Genomic DNA, 20,545 nt, shown 5'->3' with positions numbered 1-20,545 from the left:
ATGCCTGAGCAGCTCAGTGGTTGAGCATCTGCCTTTGGCTCAGAGAGTGATACCGGAGTCCTGGAATCAAGTTCCACATCAGGCTCCCTGCATGGAGCCTGCTTCTCCTTCTGCCTGTGTCTCTACCGCTCTCTCTGTTTCTCTCATGAATAAATAAATAAATCTTTAAAAAATAATAATAACCTGTAGCCCATTGACAGAGACTTGAAGTGGGAAGAGTGTAATATTCCTCCAGGAAGCTCCCAACTATCTTAATGTTAATGCATTACTAGAGGGAAAAAAACAACCTTAACTTGGCAGTGGGAAGGCCTCCAGTATCCTGTAGGTACTCTTTAGCATATGAAAGTTCTTTTGGAAACCTCCCTTTTCCTTACCTCTCCCAACCCCCAAGTATATAATCAGCACCCCTCACAACCCCAGTGCAGCAGCTCTTTCTGCCCATGGGTCCTGTCCCCATGCTTTCATAGAACCACCATTTTGCACCAAAGACATCTCAAGAACTCTTTCTTGGTCATCGGCTCCAGACCTCACCCTAGCAAACCTCACCTATATGTCCAAACTACATCAATCCCACTTTTACCTCTCTCCTAGATGCAAAGGGAGAGACCCCCTGGCTCTCCCTTCAGGCCCACGGAAGCTGAGGACATGGTGCATTGATAAGCAACCCTCTTATGAGCAGGGAGCTCTCTGATCCCTGCTCTTCACTTTCTTTTTCACCATTCCTCCTGTTTCCTTAGAGAAAAAGTATAGTCGGAGCAGTTAAGAGCAACAATTTGGTACCAGACTGCCTGGATTCAAATCCAGCTTTTACACTTACAAGCTGTGTGACCTTGAGCAACATTCTTGAACCTGTGTGTACTCGGGTTCCTCATCTAGAGGACAGGGAAACTGAAGGACTCCATAAAAATCTTTTCACTCCTTTCCCTGTTTCTCTTCTTGCCAGGACTTGCATCCCCACTTTACACAAACCTCCTAATGCAGATAGTGCATCCTTCTTGTAAAGAACAAGGAGTGGATGATTTCTCTGGAAGAGATGACATCTGAGGAAGGACCAGGTGACAATGACTAGAGAAGCCATCATATGTGTCTTCCAGACCCCCTGGTACTAGGCATTGACACCAAGAACCCCTGGCTCCAAGGGATAACACTTGGGCCTTTGTCTTTGTTCAAACCAGTTCCTGGCTGCCTGCGAGGACACATACACCAGACCACCACCCTCAACAAACACCCCAAGCCACAAACATAGACAAGACTCACATCCCTTTCCTGAGTCTCCCAGACACTGTCTCTACCTGCACTTTCCTGACATCTTCAATAAACTCTGCTTTTACCTCCTGCTGGCTTGTGTTTGCTTTCTGTCCTGTGAATAGCCAGGGCCCCTCTTGGCTGGTCCCATGGGACGCCCCCCTCCCCCACCAGGTCCTGGGACACAGCCTGCTGGCATCACAAAGAATGGAGGTGACAGGGATCCCTGGGTGGCGCAGCGGTTTGGCGCCTGCCTTTGGCCCAGGGCGCGATCCTGGAGACCCGGGATCGAATCCCACGTCGGGCTCCCGGTGCATGGAGCCTGCTTCTCCCTCTGCCTGTGTCTCTGCCTCTCTCTCACTCTCTCTCTCTGCGTGACTATCATAAATAAATAAAAATAAAAATAAACAATTAAAAAAATAAAAAGTAAATAAAATATTAAAAAAAAAAAAAGAATGGAGGTGACAGCGATAGTTCCCACCTCCAGGACTGCTATGATGATTAGCAAGCAAGACCTACAAAATGCTTAGAATAGTGCCAGGCACTTAGGAAACACTCGCTAAGGGTGTGCTACTTCTCATTCATTCATTCCCCAGTTTCCTTTCAAAAAGGATTTCATTTCAGCCCTTCAATGGCTATTTACTGGTCACCTGCTAGGTGCTTGGGTGGTGATGGAGAGTCCCTGCCCTCGAGGTGTTCCCAGGTAAGCAGACATTTGTAATCTAGTGTGATGGGTGCCCTGAGAGAAGGAATCCAGGGGGATATGGAGCCCAGAGGGGCAGCTAACCTGTGCTCGGGGTGCCAGGGGAGGCTTTGAGAATAAAAACAGCTGGATGAAGAAGAGAGAGCTGAGAGCTCCACAGACAGGGGGAAGCATGTGCTGAGGTGGGGAAACAGCAGGACACACATCTGGAGAACTTCAAGGGGTCTCTGTGCAGTGGAAGGTACTGGGTGTGGGTGCTAAGAGGCCAAGCAGGAGTCAGACTATGAGGCACCTGGGTGCTGGGACTGAGGGTTGTTCTGGCAGCTGGCACCAGAGAATTTTCAACAGGGCACGAACACCATGAAAATTATTGTTCTGGAAAGATCCCTCGAGGCAGCATAGAAGGTGCATTAGAGGGGACTGAGATGGTAAGGCAGATGGTATGCTGAGCAGCAGGTGTGGTGACCCAGACAAGAAGGCGTGGGCCTGAATCTGGCAGTGGCAGGGGGTAAGAGGAAGTACGGTCAAGACATGACTGCTGGGCCAGAGTGGCGAGGGCCAGGGAGGAGACTGGCTGGTGGAAGGCTGTGGTTTTTGACAAGACAGGGAGAGAAACAGGTCTGAGGGTCAGCAGAGCAGGAGGCAGGGAATATGGGAGTGGGGCGCACAGCATGGGGTTTGGAGATATGACACAGTGGGGAGCCTTGTGCCGGGAGAAGATGCCTCATGTCCACCCTCCACTGTGCCCATGCGTCCGTGCAGAGGGAGAAGATGGAATGGAGGTAGGGGTCCCCAAGAACATGGGCTCAGAAGCCCAAGTGTGCTGCCTGAATAGACGGAGAAGCCAGCACAGAAACCAAGGAAGGACAGAACTTCCGAGTGCAGGGAGGTCAGTTCCATGGAGGGGGTCAGTTTCACGGAGGGGTCATCTAAAGTGATAACAGAACACATCCTCTGGGGACGCCTGGGTGGCTCAGTGGGTGAGCGTCTGCCTTTGGCTCAGGGTGTGATCCCAGGGTCTTGGGATCGAGTCCCACATTGGGCTTCCCGCATGGAGCTTGCTTCTCCCTCTGCCTGTGTCTCTGCTTCTCTTTCTGTGTCTCTCATGAATAAATAAATAAAATCTTTTAAAAAACAAACAAAAAACCACATCCTCTGGACTTGACCTTCTGAGAGCAGAGGGTAGAGTGACTTGGGCCACAGTCAGGGACAGAAACAGGGACAGGCTGCAGTGACAGAAAGAGAGCGGATGAGCAGTGAGGGCAGCCGGCACCCCCAACTCTTCGAGTCCCAGGTGAGGCTCAGTACCAGGCTGGGGCCAGCGTCCAAAGAGGGAAGCAGGCCTTTCCTCCGCGTGGAGCTCACAGTCAGGAATGCCCTCCAGAGTCTCTGAACCAGAGGCAACGTGGGCTGCCTGCCCAGAGGGGTGATGGAGGAGAGGGTGTGAGGAGGCAGAGAAGGGTTTGCGATGGCCCCTGAGCAGGATGGAAGAGGGACCTTTTAAAGGTAAGACATGGGAGCGCACAGCTGGCTCGGTCAGTGGAGCGTTGAGACTCTTGGTATTAGGGTCATGAGTTGGGGCCCCTACATCGGGTATGGAGATTCTTTCAATAAATAGAACTTTAAAGAAATAATACAATAAAATAAGAGCTTAAAAAAATAAGGGCAGCCCAGGTGGCTCAGTGGTTTAGCGCCTGCCTTTGGCCCAGGGCCTGATCCTGGAGTCCTGGGATCGAGTCCCATGTCGGGCTCCCTGCATGGAGCCTGCTTCTCCCTCTGCCTGTGTCTCTGCCTCTGTGTGTGTGTCTCTTATGAATAAATAAATAAAATCTTAAAATAAAGTAAAATAAAATAAAATAAAACTAAAGATAAGACACAAATTTGCCTTGAGTTTCCTGGGGGCTGAAGAAAAATATTAGTTATAAGCATCAGTTATACGACTAAAGGCATGCCAGGAGATACACAGTTTTTCTGGGGATTAAGGCCTAAAGAGAACATTCCCCATGGGACCTCCAAAATAAGACAGTGGTCACTGTCCTTGGGGCTACCCACATTGCAAATGGAATATGAGTGTGCGGCTGTGCCAGTGGGCACAAAGGTCACATAGGGACGGCCGATCCATGAAACATACAATCTAATTATTCTCAAGTCTTTCTTCTATTTATTTTTATTTTTTTTTTAATTTTTTTTTTTAAATTTTTATTTATTTATGATAGTCACACAGAGAGAAAGAGAGAGAGGCAGAGACACAGGCAGAGGGAGAAGCAGGCTCCACGCACCAGGAGCCCGATGTGGGATTCGATCCCGGGTCTCCAGGATCACGCCCTGGGCCAAAGGCAGGCGCCAAACCGCTGCGCCACCCAGGGATCCCTTTTTTTTAATTTTTTAATTTATTTATGATAGTCACAGAGAGAGAGAGAGAGGCAGAGACACAGGCAGAGGGAGAAGTAGGCTCCATGCACCGGGAGCCCGACGTGGGATTCGATCCCGGATATCCAGGATCATGCCCTGGGCCAAAGGCAGGCGCCAAACCGCTGCGCCACCCAGGGATCCCTCTTCTATTTATTTTTAAAGTTTATTTTATTTTATTTTTTTAAAGATTTTTAAAATTTATTTCTGAGAGACAGAGAGGCAGAGACACAGGCAGAGGGAGAAGCAGGCTCCCTGTGGGGAGCCCGATGTGAGACTCGATCCCAGGACCCCGGGATTACGACCTGAGCCAAAGACAGACGCTCAACCACTGAGCCACCTAGGTGCCCTGAAGTTTTTTATTTATTTAAGTAATCTCTATTCCCCATGTGGGATTTGAACTCATGACCCCAAGATCAAGACTCGTATGCTTTTCTGACTGAGCCAGTCAGGTGCTGCTTTCTTCTTTTTAAAGTACAGAAAAAGATGAAAAGAAAAGCTATAACCTTATCACTCAGGGAACACTGGTAATATCTATGGTCTCATCCCCAGATTTTCCTCTATGTGTGCTTATTTAACACCGTACTATAGAGTTTTATATACTGATATATATATATTTTTAATTTTTATTTATTTATGATAGTCACACACAGAGAGAGAGAGGGAGGCAGAGACACAGGCAGAGGGAGAAGCAGGCTCCATGCACCGGGAGCCCGACGTGGGATTCGATCCCGGGTCTCCAGGATCATGCCCTGGGCCAAAGGCAGGCGCCAAACCGCTGCGCCACCCAGGGATCCCTCTTCTATTTATTTTTAAAGTTTATTTTATTTTATTTTTTTAAAGATTTTTAAAATTTATTTCTGAGAGACAGAGAGGCAGAGACACAGGCAGAGGGAGAAGCAGGCTCCCTGTGGGGAGCCCGATGTGAGACTCGATCCCAGGACCCCGGGATTACGACCTGAGCCAAAGACAGACGCTCAACCACTGAGCCACCTAGGTGCCCTGAAGTTTTTTATTTATTTAAGTAATCTCTATTCCCCATGTGGGATTTGAACTCATGACCCCAAGATCAAGACTCGTATGCTTTTCTGACTGAGCCAGTCAGGTGCTGCTTTCTTCTTTTTAAAGTACAGAAAAAGGAGAAAAGAAAAGCTATAACCTTATCACTCAGGGAACACTGGTAATATCTATGGTCTCATTCCCAGATTTTCCTCTATGTGTGCTTATTTAACACCGTATTATAGAGTTTTATATACTGATATATATATATTTTTTAATTTTTATTTATTTATGATAGTCACACACACACAGAGAGAGAGAGAGGGAGGCAGAGACACAGGCAGAGGGAGAAGCAGGCTCCATGCACTGGGAGCCCGACGTGAGATTCGATCCCGGGTCTCCAGGATCGCGCCCTGGGCCAAAGGCAGGCGCTAAACCGCTGCGCCACCCAGGGATCCCTGATATATTTTTTTAATTTAACATCACTGCATACCAAAATACACTCTTTATAAACACTCAGTTCAATGGCTAAGTAGTCCACAATAGATGTACTCAAAATGACTGTGCTGGCCTTTTATTAATCATCCTTAAACTGTTTCTAATAATGCTGATGATAGAAATTACCATTTTTTTGAGAATTCATTACTAAGCACTGGACCAAGTACTTTTCTTTTTCGTTCTTTCTTTCCTTTTTTTTTTTTTTTTTAGTACTTTTCATTTTTAAAAAAGATTTATTTATTTTAGAGAGGGAGTGAATGTGTGCACGTGCATAAGCAGGTGAAGAGGGAGAGGGAGAGGGAGAGGGATGAGCAGACTCCCGAGTGTGGAGCCCAACTCCCAGGACCCTGAGATCAAGACCTGAGCAGAAACCAAGTGTCGGATGCTTAACCAACTGAGCCCCCCTGGCACCCCCTAAGTGCTTTTTATACACTTAAATAAGATCCTTCTCCTATTTAATTTTACAATAACACCTCTACACAGAGACTGCCCTTAACCATATTTTACAGAAGAAACTAGAGCCCAGAGAGCTCCCTAGCCACCAGCATGTACTACCTTCCAGTTCCTTGCTATCATAAATAACAATGCAGGGAACATCTTTTTACATTGTCCTGGGGTAAATCTGATGCTCTGAGTACCATCACTCCTCCATCTCTATGCTGAGGACAGCAGGGGATCAGGTACCTGACCTCAGAGTGACCACTGTCTGGTCAAAGGCTGGCTGCAGCTGGAGCACACTGGAACTAGGTATTGGAACTCCGGCAAACACCACCATCATACTGGGCAGTACCTAGCCCGAACAGATCATCACTCTTAGAGAGTCCTAATGCAAGATGCGGAGGAACGAGACATATGGAACTGATGTGGAGGTAGGGCCGGAGAGAAGGCAGTAGGGAGAAGAGAGAAGGGAGTAAAGGAAGGCCTGTGGGGGGAGGGGAGAGAGAAGGAGAGAGAGAAAGAGAGACAGGGACGGAGGGAAGGAGAGAAGAGAGAGAGAGATGGAGGAGTGAGTGGTTTGAAGCAGCAGTGGGAAGTGCGGATAGATAAGACTAAGAAGCTGGGCCCCGGGAATGGTGGGGTGACTAGTTAGGAGCCAAGGGGACAAGGATTGGAGCTGTTCTGGGGACAGGGTGGTTAGTGAACAGTCGTGAAGGGCACTGAGGCACAGCTATAGAGCTATAGCTACCATATTCTAGGCTTCCCTCACTCCCCACCCCTCCTTAAACTGGTCCCCAAGTCCTGAGTGACCAGTGCTGTCTCACACAGGTTCTGGGCCTCAGAGTGCCCCCACCCTGCTTCCCAAGGAACCTAGCACCCTCCAGTACCCCAAGTGCTAATTCACCCCAAGTGGTACCAAGGGGTGTAGGAGGAAAATGTTCTAACTAATGTCTAATTAAGAAAAACAAGAAATTAGGGCAGCCTGGGTGGCTCAGTGGTTTAGCTCTGCCTTCAGCCCAGGGCATGGTCCTGGAGGCCCTGGATTGAGTCCCACGTCAGGCTCCCTGCATGGAGCCTACTTATCCCTCTGCCTCTGCCTCTCTCTCTCTCTGTTTCTCATGAATAAATAAATAAAAATCTTTTTTTTTTTAAAAGAAAAACAAGAAATTAAGATTACTAATAAACAATGTAGCTGTTGACAACAGAGCAAGCATATCATTTATAAAGAAACAATACATCATGAGGGCACACGCTCAGAAGTTTTTGCTGATAGGATATGTGATCAAAACAGTCTGGAAACCAGTGCTCTGGGAGGAAGAATCTAGATTTTGGAGGGAACGTGTAGGCTTGGGTTCTAATCTCAGCTCAGTCACTTGCAAACTGCGTGGCCCTGAATGACTTACTTAGTGACCTTGACTCTGTTTCTTGGGGTATAAATCAGGGAAAGCTGCATCTGCCAGGAACACAGCTTGCTGCAAAGCTGGGGTACAGCTGGGCCTCAGAGAGCTGAAGTCACACTGGTGAACTGCCCACTGTCTTTCCTTACCTTGCCACTCAGGCGGTTTCTCTCAGCCCGGACCACATTGCCCACCATGTCACAGAAGTTCACCCCGTTTGGAAGCCTGTTTGGCACAGCGCTGTTAAATTGTGGGTACTGGTACAGCTCCACCAGCATGTTTTTATGGGCTATTTTCTGAAACAAAAAGCAGAATATAGAAATAAGGTCCATCATTTGACAGTTTAAAACTAATAACAGGAGAGCTTCCCCTTTTCCTCATGAAGACAATATAACCAGTTTATAGAACACTGGAAAAAATAGGGGTGCATTCATGATCCCAGCACCTCTAGCCAAACTCCTATTGATGTTATTTCTGATTTTTCCCTTTCAGGCTTTGAGCACCTATATACAAATATGTATGTGTAACTTCACTCACTTTACAACACAGAAACATAAACACACACACACACACACACACACACACTTTATGTCCTCGTTTGTCCACTTTAGATTTTCCACACTGTTACACTGTCTTCAAATTTATCACTGGGGAGCCTGGGTGGCTCAGTGGTTGAGCATTTGCCTTTGGCTCAGGGCATGATTTACGGGGTTCTGGGATCAAATCCTGTATCAGTCTCCCTGCAGGGAGCCTGCTCCTCCCTCTACCTGTGTCTCTGCCTCTCTCTGCGTGTCTCTCATGAATAAATAAATAAAACCTTTAAAAAAAACTATCACTGAAGACATCCCATCATTTAATTAACTATACTCTCTGATTACCTCCAATTAATATTATAGTCTTTGATAATTTGGAGCATGTAAGTTTCCTCCCTTTTGGGTTTCTTCATTTAGAAAGAATTTCTTTTTTTTTTTTAAGATTTTATTTATTTATTCACGAGAGACACAGAGAGAGAGGCAGAGACACAGGCAGAGGGAGAAGCAGGAGGCTCCATGCAGAGAGCCAGATGGGGGACTCGATCCCAGGACTGTGGGATCATGCCCTGAACTGAAGGCAGACGCTCAACCGCTGAGCCACCCAGGCGCCCTAGAAAGAATTTCTTAAAGAGACAATATAATAACTACAAAAAGTGTGAAAATATAGAAAATTGGAAAGAAGAGACAGATTACCATCACCCATGGCACCTACTGGAAACATTCTCAGGGACTGAGCTGCTTTCTAACTGGGCTCTGGCATTGGCCAAACTCAACTGATGAACTGCTCTGACCCCGACTCACACAACCCGGGCCAGAGGTCAGCTCCACCATTTACTAGCTGTGCCACTTTGGCCAGGACATTCACATCCATTTGGCCACCATCATAGGCAGGATGCCAGTTTCGACCCACTCTCTCGACCATCAGGCTTTGTGCTGTGTGGGAATTTCCTGGGCTAAAAGGTGGAAACAGGGTAACAATAACAGATGGTTTCGTGTACTCTGACCTTTAAAAGTTTGAACACAGGAGCTTGGGGAGCCCTACCTTTTCATGTACCATCAATAAAGTATACTGTACCCCCCAAAAAAGAAAGTTTGAACACATATGACCTGGGTAGCTAAATGAGCAAGTTGGGAGAATCTTCACTGGAGTGGGGCCTGATGGCGGCTGCGGAGGCAGCGGGCAGCCTGGCCATGGGCGGGTGACAGGCACTCTGCCATGAGCCAGATGCATGATGCTGGACAGGTTGCTGACCTACTCCTATCAGCTTCCTGTGGCGTCCAAGTGACGGACACAACTTGCTCCGCTGCGCGAATGGGCCTCTTGGAGCAGGGCAACAGGCGGCTCCGTGTGAGCTCACTCTAAACTGACTGTTTCTAAGAGGACACACCTTGGAAGTTCTAAAAATAAACAGACAAATGACCTCTGGAACACTCTTCATTCTAGCCCTTCAAGGGTGGCATGAGAAATTCTAGTGTTATCAAGGTGCTTTAAGATCCTCTAAAAAGGGCACTCTGTGGTTTTCCTGTACCATTGCCAGCCAGGTGCCAAGTGTCCCCTCCCCAGGACTAAACTCTATTTCATGCCCAGCAGAAATCAGTCAGAAAGAGACCCAGCAATAGATCCCTTACCCTTCTACTAACGAAAGATTTGACATTCCTGGATTGTGAGCCTCTGCATGTATACTGTGATCTGCTTTGAGTCTTGTCTGCAGAAGAATGGAAGAGAAACAGGATGTGAGTAACCATGGGGTCTGTTCACCACTGTGCAGTAATTACAGCTGCGATTTTTCACTCAGCCTGAGCTGCCGGCTGCCAGTTACACTCTTAGTCTCATTGGACCCCACTTGCGCTGCTGACTCACTAAGATTCCCTTCCTGATGGGTTAGACTCCTTGCCCCAGGAGCACACAGCATGGGCTGTGAAGGCAGGCTGGGACCTGAATTCAGGACCTGCTGCAGACAAGCCATTCCCTTGCTCCAAGCTGGTTTCCTCATCTATAAACTATGTTCACTGGCATCTACCCCACAGGTGGGGACATTATGAAGATTTAACGAGGGAATCCGCATGAAAGCAGTGGTGCAGTGAGCCACATAGCAGGCCGTCTCTAAGTGTGCAGTCCTTCCCCTCCTAATTTGCCCAATGCCAGCAACTCAGATGTGAGGCTCCTTCAGAAGAGGACAGAAATATCCTCAGCTGAAATGCTGGATTCCCGCTTAACTGCATTTGAGATATTAACAAAAGCCGAACCCCACAAAAATACCAGCAAGGCTATGAGAAAGGATTTTTGCCTCTGTCTCTCAAGCCGCCGCGACTTTTCTCTCTCAAAGCCTTCTTTTCCAGCTCAAATCTCTCAATTGCCTTTAAAAATCAAAAAGAAAAGGGGCATTAGGGCGGTTCATGCAGATCTCTGACAGGGGTAGGGTCAGAGGTCAGGCCACTTCTCCTGTTGGTGTGCAAAAGTCCTGGAGCAAAGTTGGTGGCAGTGCCTCACTGTCTTCCCCCTAGGTGCTAGGCCCTTGGTGGCCATTAGTGTCACTGACCTCATCCCTGCCCCACCTCAAGTGTCACCACCAATACATTCCCCCACCTCTCCCTCTCTCACACTGCTCCTCCTCCTGGCTATGCCTCCTCTTGTCTACACCTCTGAGGGGTACAGGATTTGGAATGGGGTTCCAATCAAGCTCCATGGGTTAAAAGCTATTGGTTAAACCCTCTGAGGGGGGCAATGATACCTACCTTCTAGGATCCTTGTAAGGATCACATATAAAGTATTGAATGCATCTTAAAACACTAGCACAGAGGTTACTATCAGGCAGGAGCTGCTCAATAAAGGGAAATTATTATTATTAATCACCATACCCTCGATTGCTCAAGAGATTTCTCTTGATCTGACTTCCCCACCCTTTGTTGAGGAAAGAAAAGAAAAATTAATGTCAGTGATCCAACAAGTTGTACTGATTGTCAACCATGAACCCAGCACTGTTCTTGGATAATAAGAGTTAACGAAGAATTATGATTCTGTGCTCTTGCCCTAGGAATTTACAATCTGTTTGGATAGTCATATCAGCATACATGGGCCAATTAAGTCCTAAACTGCTATGTTTGGGATTCAAACAAATGAGAGCAGCGTGAGTTGGAGCAGTCACAGAGGAATGCCCAGAGAGGTAGGACATGAGTGTTGGGGGGCATGATGAGGCAGCTGTCTGTTGCCCTCCATAAACTGTGAAATGCCCCTCTAGCCTCCCATCACCTTATCCTAAATCGGCATGTATGTAGGTGTATGTAGATGGGGAAAGGGGTCACGTTGGTAAGTCTGTCGACACTGTTGCTCCAAAAAAGTAGCCCAAGAAAAAGTAGCATGATTAATGAATTGAACGGGTATATGCCAATGTTGCAAAACAGCAGCATCTCTGAGCCTTATCAGGGTGCCATTGTAGCCAATATTATCTGGGCCTTGGAAGGATGGACAAAATTTGTATACAGAGAGAGCAGAAAGGATAGATGAACATTGGAATAAAAACAAATTTCAGGGGAAAATGTGACACCAATGCTGGGCTGTTTGCCTTTGGGATGAGAGCAGTATGGACAAGGGGCAAGTCAACTCCTAAACCTGGCAAGTGACCAGCATTGTTGGGGAATTATTCAGATATACCAATTCATTAGAGAAGCTCATTCCTGACATCTGCCTTGGGTCATGAATTGTTTATTTACTGTGGCTCTTGAATAGATTTTAAATTGTAAAAACTAGTAAATATTTTACAAGGTACAAAATCTAATAGTCTAGTCACAAGTCTTCCTACCCACCGCCCACATCCTTAGTTCTTGCCTAGCCTTCCAGAGAAATCCTGTACCAACAAGGATTGCATCCTGTGTGATGCTCTTTACACTTTTAGTTTTTTAAAATGTTGCAAGGGATTCTGATGATCACTTAGGTTTTGGTGGCACTGCTTCAGGTAGCTGAGAATATGAGGCTGAAGTACAGCAGAAAAGCGAGAATTTGCAACCCTATCATTCCTTCCATAAATATTTCCTGAGCACCCATCAAAGCCCATCAAGGATGCAGCAGAGAGCAGTGAACACCATCCCTGCCCTCCAAAGGTTCACAGGTTAGTGGGGAGCAGCCAGTGATTATGAAGTGATCAGTGCTGCCATGGGGAGGGACAGGATGCCAGAAGTGTGCCCAGAAGGGGCATCTACACTAGTCCTGGGGTAGAGGACACGGGAAGGCCTTTCCAGAGTGATGAGCTGCAGGAAGAGGAGCCTGCTGTGGCTGTGTGGATGGTGGAGCTGTGATGTGGAGTGGGGGAGATCTCGAGGGGAGGGAGACTGGAAAGGGGACCTAGGTGAGGTTCATGGCCAGAGATGAGGGAAACCCACACTCAGGGCATGGAAGAGGGAATAGAAATAGGACTTGGCTACATGGGACGCAGGGAGGAGGACCTGGGGCTCACTCCTTCATTAGTACACATCTATTAAGCACTTCTGAACACGCCAGGCGCTGTGCTAGATGCCAGCCATCAGGGACGCAGGAGAAACTAGTCTGGCTAAGGTGCTGACTCAGGAGAAGCAGCCACACAGTCAAGGCCTGGTGAACATAGAACAGGGCAACCCGCAGCCAAGAGAGGCCGGCAGGGTAGCCTGGAGATGGGCTCTGGTGGCAGAAGGCAGCTCTGACAGATCTGGCCGGCTGCTTGGGCAGAGGACAGGTAGGACAGGCGAAGGGTCCCTTCCTCCAGGTCATGTGAGGGCCCTGGGTTGCTCCTGCCAGCCCCTTCCTGGAACTGACTGGTGATGAAGACCACCTGAGGGGATACGCCAATGCTAGGTAATCTTGAAAAGCCACTGGATCCTGCTTCTAGGAGGAAAACATCCTTTTTCCTGTTTTTAAAATTATCATTTAAAAAAAGCCACAGAACTGACACATAAATAACATTCCTATTGTAAAATACCTAAACATTACAGAAATATATACAGTAAAAGATGCTTTACTTGCCTTCCTCTTTACCCTCTTTCCAGAACTGACCCTACTGACTGGTGTGTATCCTTCCAGACTCTTCTCCTACACATTGGTATGTATGGAATGTCTCTCCTATGAGCCGGCACTCTTCTCTGCCCTGATTTAAGGGTCTTTGTGGGTTTCTTTTGTTTGTTTTTAATAATTATTTTTTTTTCTTTGTCGGTTTTAACTAATTCTTGCAGCAGCCCTATGAATGATACTTTATTACTGTTATCATTTTCTAGAAGATGGAGGGCAGCCCTGGTGGCTCAGCGGTTTAGGGCCGCCTTCAGCCCAGGGTGTGATCCTGGAGACCCGGGATCGAGTCCCACGTCGGGCTCCCTGCATGGAGCCTGCTTCTCCCTCTGCCTGTGTCTCTGCCTCTATCTCTTTCTCTGTGTCTCTCGTGAATAAATAAATAAAATCTTTAAAAAAAAAAAAAAGAGATTCACAGAGATTAAATGATTTGCCTAATGTCACAATGTGAGAAAATAATAGACCAGGAATTTAAAGTTAGACAGTCTTACTCCAGAGCATATGCCTCTAGTGCTATAACCTCTCCCATGGATATGTGCACAAACACAGATACAAGGTTTCTTAACTTACAGGCAATCACACCAAATAGAGTGTGTCTGTTTTGCCTTTACTCACAATTCGATTGGTAGTGTAGGGGCAATTGAAACTAGTGGTCTCATTGCTGCATGACTAAACAACAGTTTAATCTCTGTGAAAAGCAATTTGAGGGGATCCCTGGGTGGCTCGGCGGTTTAGCACCTGCCTTTGGCCCAGGGTGCGATCCTGGAGTCCCGGGATGGAGTCCCACGTCGGGCTCCCAGCATGGAGCCTGCTTCTCTTTCTCTCTCTCTCTCTGTGTGTCTCATGAATAAATAAAATCTAAAGAAAAGAAAACAATAACCCTACAATAACCCTAAATATATGTGTTCTCTATTTCTTTTTTTTAGATTTTATTTATTTGACAGAGAGAGAGAGCACAAGCAGGGGGAGTGGCAGGCAGAGGGAGAAGCAGACTCTCCATGGAGCAGGGAGCCTGATTCAGGGCTTGATCCCAGGACCCCGGGATCATGACCTAAGCCAAAGGCAGATGCCTAACTGACTGAGCCACCCAGGCATCCTGATTTCTAAATGCATATAAAAAGTTCTAGAAGGATACACACCAATTATTGATGGTTACTTCTAAGGAGTAAATTGGGCTGGGAGTGAAGTGACTTTCAGAGTTTACTTAATATACTTGTCAATGGTTTGAGTACTTTATATTTTAGAGAGAGAGACTGTGTAAGCAAGGAGGAGGGGTGCAGGGAGAGGGAGAGAGAGAGAATCCCAAGTAGACTCCACACCAAGCAGAGCCCAATGTGGGGCTCCATTTCATGAGCCTGAGATCATGAGTGAAACTGAAAGCAAGAGTCGGATTCTCAACCGACAGAGCCACCAGGTGCCTCCATTTGAATATTTTAGAATAAGTATGCATTACCTTGCCATTTAAAATTTTAAAAAACAAAAACAAAAAGACAGACTCAAAAGATGAACTGGCCCCAAAAAGTTAGCACTAGAAAAGTTGAGGGGAGAGGGTAAAACTGAAAACTATGGAGGCAATGACCAGCTCAGGGCCCTGGGGCTGGAGGAACTTGCTGGAGAGTAAGCTGCCAAGGGGATGGGGTCAGGAGATTTAGTCAGAGTGAAGCAGCAGAAAATATTTGCAAAAAACACATCTGGTAGAAGACTGTTACCCAAAATACACAATGAATTCTTAAAACCCAACGGTAAGAAAACAACTCAAAGAATGGGGCGAAGACTGTAACAGACACCCCAGTTAAGAAGATCAACAGATGGCAAGCAGGCACATGAAAAGATGTTCAATTCCACATGTCATTAGAGAATTGTAAATTCAAACGACAAGGAGACATTGCTATATACTGATCAGAATGGCCAAGATCCAGCATGCTGACAACACCAAATGCTGGTGAGGATGGGGAGCAACAGGAGCTCTCATTCATGGCTGGTGGGAATGCAAAATGGTGCAGCCACTTTGGGAGACAGTTTGGCGGTTTCTTAGAAAACTAAACATACTCTTGCCATCTGGTCCAGGAATCGCACTCCTCACTATTTACCCAAAAGAACTGAAAATATATGTCCACACAAAACCCTGCACAAAGATGTTCACAGCAGCCTTATGTATAATTGCCAAAACTTGGAAACACCAAGAGGTCTTTCTGTAGGTGAACAGGTAAATAAACTGTGGTGCATTCAGACAAAGGGACCTTCTTCAGTGCCAAGAAGAAACAACTATTGAGCCATGGAAAGACATGAAGGAAATTTAAATGCATATTACTAAGTAAAAGAAGCCAGTCTGAAAAAGGCCGCATACTGTATGGTTCTAACTCTATGTCATTCTGCAAAAGGTAAAACTATGAAGACAGCAGAAAGTTCAGGGGTGGCCAGGAGTTGGCTGGGCTGAATAGGAGAGGCACAGAGGATTCTTAGGGCAGTGAAACTCTTCTGTATGATGCTACAAAGGTGGATATATGTAATTGCACATTTGTCGAAACTCACAGAATGCACAGCACAAAGAGAGAACCCTAATGTAAACAACGAATTTGGGGTGATAATGATGTGTCAATGCAGGTTCATCGACTGTAACAAATGTACCACTGTGGTGATGGGGAGCTTGTCCAGGTGTGGAGATAGGGGTATGTGGGAACTCTGTCCTTTCTCCTCACTTTTGTTTTGAACCCAAAACTGCTCCAAAAAATAAAGTTTACTAATAAAATATATCTTTCAGATCTCCATTGTGCAAATGTGCTTTCAGATAAGTGGAGGAAGCCTTGTATTGGGACCCGTAACTCACCAGGCTGTTGGGACTCAGATCTAGCTCGCCAATCGTTTGATTCACCTGGTGTATGGAGCCAATAAGGCAGGCTGAGAGGTGAGTCGGCTAAGGAAATTCTCTGGGTACTGATCACACAGGAAAAGGACAGGGCTAGCTAGCCTGGCTCACTCTCTGAGCTGTCTCTTCACTTAACAATTTTCTTTACAAACATTCACACTTTTGTCGTTTTAAATGAGTTGCTTTATAAAGTCTAAATGAAAATTAACCATATCCTAGACACCTTGGAAAATATAAAAAGAATCATCCATTATGCTACCATGCTAACAACTTCTGTTAGGATTTGGGGAAATTTTCTTCCAGTATTTTTTATAACATACATTTTACATGATTACAATCTCAGCGAATGTCTATTTCAGGACTCGACTTCTCTTCCACTCATTATTATGATCATTCTCTATAGAGCTAAATAATCCTCATAATATTTTAAACGGCATTATATGAATCCATTTAGAGAATGCGCCTTAATACATTTAACTGTCCCATGGCTATTGAATATTTAAGTTGTTCATAATTTTTTTATGATAAATAATGTCGTGATGCACATAGAGAGCTGTTTCCATGTTTGGGATTGTTCCTTTAAGGGAGACTTTCAGGTGAGGGATGACTGGGTCAGAAGTATCTCAACCTTGTTTATCACTATTGAAATCTCTGCTCAGTTCAAGGGCTGCTCTTGTTATCCTCTTTACGTTTGCATTTTTTTCTGTCTTAGACTCAATTGGTCTAGGAAATATCCTCGTAGAAGCCCCATAATCCTATCACTCCTCACTGCCTTCATATAAAGCAGAGTTCACTCCTTTTTCTATTACTCTCAAGGGTTCTTACAGATCGGAGGATACTTGACAGATGAAGATGCCAAGAAAGGACATGATAAAGCATAGGAAGTGAAATGGGTTAGTTAGGTTGAGATGAGTGAGGGATTAAGAAGAAAGAGGGGACATTAGAAAAAGACCCAGGAAAGTGAGTCTGAGAAGCAGACCCTGATGGGATCACTTGTGCTCATCTCCAGAAGGGTTTCTGAGAGGCGCAGAAGACAAGGGGATGCAGAGGGGACACCTGCAGCTTGGCTGGCAGCAGCAGGACTTGAAGGTCAATGAGCTCTTGATGAGACCAGAAGACATGGGGTTATTTATAACCTGAGAGGGTTATTTGCCAGATGAGCTCTAAGGTCCTCCAGAGATGGGCTTCTGAGGGTCCCTGGCATAGAGCTCAGAGTCAGAAGGGAGAGGAGATCAACAAAGGCAGGGCTAGAGAAGTCAGATGCTGGAAGAGGCCCGGGTGGGGGTGGGGGTGGAGTGGGGGAGGGAGGATGCCGGAAAGGGCAAACTCGAGCCCAGGTAGAAGGGCTGGCAGGTGAGAAGAGGCAAGGTCAAGCTAGTGAGATCAACAAAGTTGGGTCTTAAGCTCATTTGTCTGAGGGGCAGAGCGCTGCACCAAGACTTCTTGGTTGCTATGTATAATTCTTAGGAAAACAGAAGAGAAAGAATGAGACAATGAAGAAAATGAGCTTTCCCCCCTTCTTCTTCCCTGTTCTTTCAACAAATATTTCCACACTTCTTCTTTGGGTCCCTTCCTGATGATCTTAGTAAAATAAACTCAAACCATCTGTCATGGTCTCAGATTCTTTTGGAGGATTGGTAGGGCTTAACTAATTGAAAACAAATTAACAAGCAGATAAGGAGAGGGCCGATAACTTGGGTCACAGATGCAGACACTAGTTACACATCTGTGGCAGGTGTATTTGGTCTGAGTTGTAGACAGCACCATAGAAGGATACAGGGTGGATTGTCCTCCAGGGTCTTCCTCACAGCATTCTTCACCTTGTTCTGTGCATTGAGAGATACAGTCAGGTACTCATCCACTGGTACCATTGGCAAGGCAGTGACATTGATGACATCCATGTTACTGAAATAAGCCATTGTCCAGTTTCTTGTAAACTTAAGAGCCTCTCATTTCCTACCCCAATCTTGTTTTATGTTCAACCAGCCTCCTGGAAATCACAAACAGCATAGAACCATCTTAGAAAACACAACCACAGGGATCCCTGGGTGGTTCAGTGGTTTAGCGCCTGCCTTCAGCCTGGGGCATGATCCTGGAGTCCTGGGATTGAGCCCCACATCAGGCTCCCTGCATGGAGCCTGCTTTTCTCTCTCTCTCTTTCTGTGTGTGTCTCTCATGAATAAATAAATAAAATCTTAAAAAAAAAGAAAACACAATCTGGCAAGCTGGGCTGATGGCGAGGCACATGCTGCAGGCAACGTGGGGAATGGAGGCAATCCTTTTGCCAAGCCCTTCTGAGGATTTCAGACATACACTCTTCCTGTTGATACCCCACCCACCCCGTTCCCATGAAAACTGTTTTAGCATTTAAAATCAGGAGACTAGAGTGCTGAAAAGGCCAGAGCTCCGGGCCGCCTAGCAAACCAGTAACCAAACTAGAAAAGACACCAAAGTCCCATCTCTCTGAGACTCTTCTGCTAAGTCAGAGATTTGGCTTAGATTCCCTAAGACCCTTTTCAGCTCTCAGATGCTATGACACTGGGTCAGTCCATCTCCTCGGCCTGAGGCTCCCGACCTACCTGAGGCTTCCTGCTCCCTCCCAGGAAACCAACCCCATCACTACTTTTCCTCCTGGCTTCAGAACACTCCAGCCGGACTGCTTTCCTGGGTCTATTGGCCAGGAGTTCGGACTACCATTCCTGGCTCTTCCATGGCCAGAGCTGGTGGCACAGGCCTGGTTCTAATGAAGTAAAAGACTCAGATGGGCCTTCAGGAAGCTCATATGTAATGGAAGGACAGAGAAAATGTAGTTTAGTGGGAAAATCGCCCCAGGGGCTCTTTCACCACATTCTCTTTTTCTCGCCTTCTGCTCCGCCTCTTTTCCCCAGCCGTGCACCCTGTATGCCTACCCCTCTGTCCTTCCTCCTGGTCCCTGCTCTGCTATGCTCCCAGCACCTCTAAGCCTTTTCACATGCTGTTCCCTCTATTCCACGCTCATCCCGAGATCTATCTTTTGGAAAACCTTCTCTTCTAAACAATGTGTTTGTTTGTTTCTTTTTAAGTAGGCTCCATGCCTCATGACCCTGAGATCAAGACCTGAGCTGAGATCCAGACCTGAGCTGATGGGCAGCCCAGTGGCTTAGCAGTTTAGCGCAGCCTTCAGCCCAGGGCCTAATCCTGGAGACCTGGGATCGAATTCCACGTTGGGCTCCCTGCATGGAGCCTGCTTCTCCCTCTGCCTTCTCTGTCTCTCTGTGTCTCTCATAAATAAATAAAATCTTAAAAAAAAAAAAAAAAAGTCCTGAGCTGAGATAAAGTGTCCGATACTTAACTGACTGAGCCGTCCAGGTGCCCCTCTTTTGGAAAACCTTGAAATACTCCAGGCCATTAGTTACCACCCCTCCTCTGGGAAGTTCAGAATCCTGCTTCCATCTCTCCATTACAGCACTTACAATTCTGAACCGGAATTATTTGCTTCCATAACTTTCTCCATTATGCAAATTATTAATCCCCATAGATTAGGTACTCTCAATATTTGATTCCATTTTAGACTCACTCACCATACTTCTTTCTAGTCCAAAGAAGCTTGGCGCTGTCCCAAGTCAGTTAGATTGCAAGAAAGGCTGTCCCAGGCCCAGGTCACTATTATTTCCTCCTTTTGCTCTATAGGCAAAGGGGAGAGGGTAAGGAGGCAGCAGGTGCATCGCAGGGCTTCTCACTTTCCTCCTACCTACTCCACAGCATGATTGCAAAATTATAGCATGTTCTCTGAGAAGCAGCCTTAGGGTGACTCTATCAAGAAGCCTCTTGCGGGATCCCTGGGTGGCGCAGCGGTTTGGCGCCTGCCTTTGGCCCAGGGCGCGATCCTGGAGACCCGGGATCGAATCCCACGTTGGGCTCCCGGTGCATGGAGCCTGCTTCTCCCTCTGCTTCTCTCTCTCTCTGTGACTATCATAAATAAATAAAAATTAAAAAAAAAAAAAAAAAGAAGCCTCTTGCTTTAGCTTGACATTCTTACTCATGCCTTAATGGAAGAATTGGCTATTATTATGGTTCTTAAAAGAAATGCTTAAAATACATACTCTGTTCTCCTCTGAATTTTTCATCATACCTTTTTAGGTATTCTCTGAAACATGATAAGTTTTTACTGTCTCTCCTTGGGGAAGAAAGAAAGGTTGGGGGAGAAAACAATTTGCTGAATATCTAGCTCATGTACAATTTGCTGAATATCTAGCCCATGTCTCTCACTGTGCAGTTCTGGGGGCAGATGAGTGGAAGAGTAACACTCTGCCCTCGTGTGGCACAGATTCTGGCAGCTGAAATTTAAGCATATTAAACAAGTTAAAACACTGCTGACTTTGGAATCAGACGTTTGCTCTTTTTTTTTAATATATTTTATTTATTTATTCATGAGAAACACAGAGA

At 46.4% G+C, this 20,545-nt stretch overlaps 1 protein-coding gene across 18 annotated transcripts in view; it reads right to left on the bottom strand.

The window, feature by feature from the left end:
- Positions 1 to 20,545, bottom strand: part of FAM227A (family with sequence similarity 227 member A) — a 97,117-nt gene that overhangs the window by 74,254 nt on the left and 2,318 nt on the right. For 12 of the 18 annotated variants that reach the window (XR_013389087.1, XR_013389086.1, XR_013389088.1 and 9 more), the window contains exons 2-6: positions 17,898 to 18,110; positions 16,082 to 16,152; positions 10,511 to 10,580; positions 9,852 to 9,928; positions 7,839 to 7,985 (exon numbers count right to left, since the gene is read on the bottom strand). Coding sequence is in view for 14 of the 18 variants with exons in the window: in XM_077914511.1 (XP_077770637.1) it covers positions 7,839 to 7,985; positions 9,852 to 9,928; positions 10,511 to 10,580; positions 16,082 to 16,152; positions 17,898 to 18,039 (507 nt within the window). In the remaining 4 variants the exon portion in view is untranslated. Of the gene's footprint in view, positions 1 to 7,838; positions 7,986 to 9,851; positions 9,929 to 10,482; positions 10,581 to 16,081; positions 16,153 to 17,897; positions 18,111 to 19,680; positions 19,784 to 20,545 lie in introns of those variants that run through there. The other 6 variants (XM_077914508.1, XM_077914514.1, XM_077914517.1 and 3 more) reach the window with 6 other exon arrangements.

Source organism: Canis aureus, chromosome 11, assembly GCF_053574225.1.
Source record: "Canis aureus isolate CA01 chromosome 11, VMU_Caureus_v.1.0, whole genome shotgun sequence".
Taxonomy (NCBI): Eukaryota; Metazoa; Chordata; class Mammalia; order Carnivora; family Canidae; genus Canis; species Canis aureus.
Note: the sequence above shows the minus strand (reverse complement) of the source record. Positions and strands in the feature narration are given on the sequence as shown.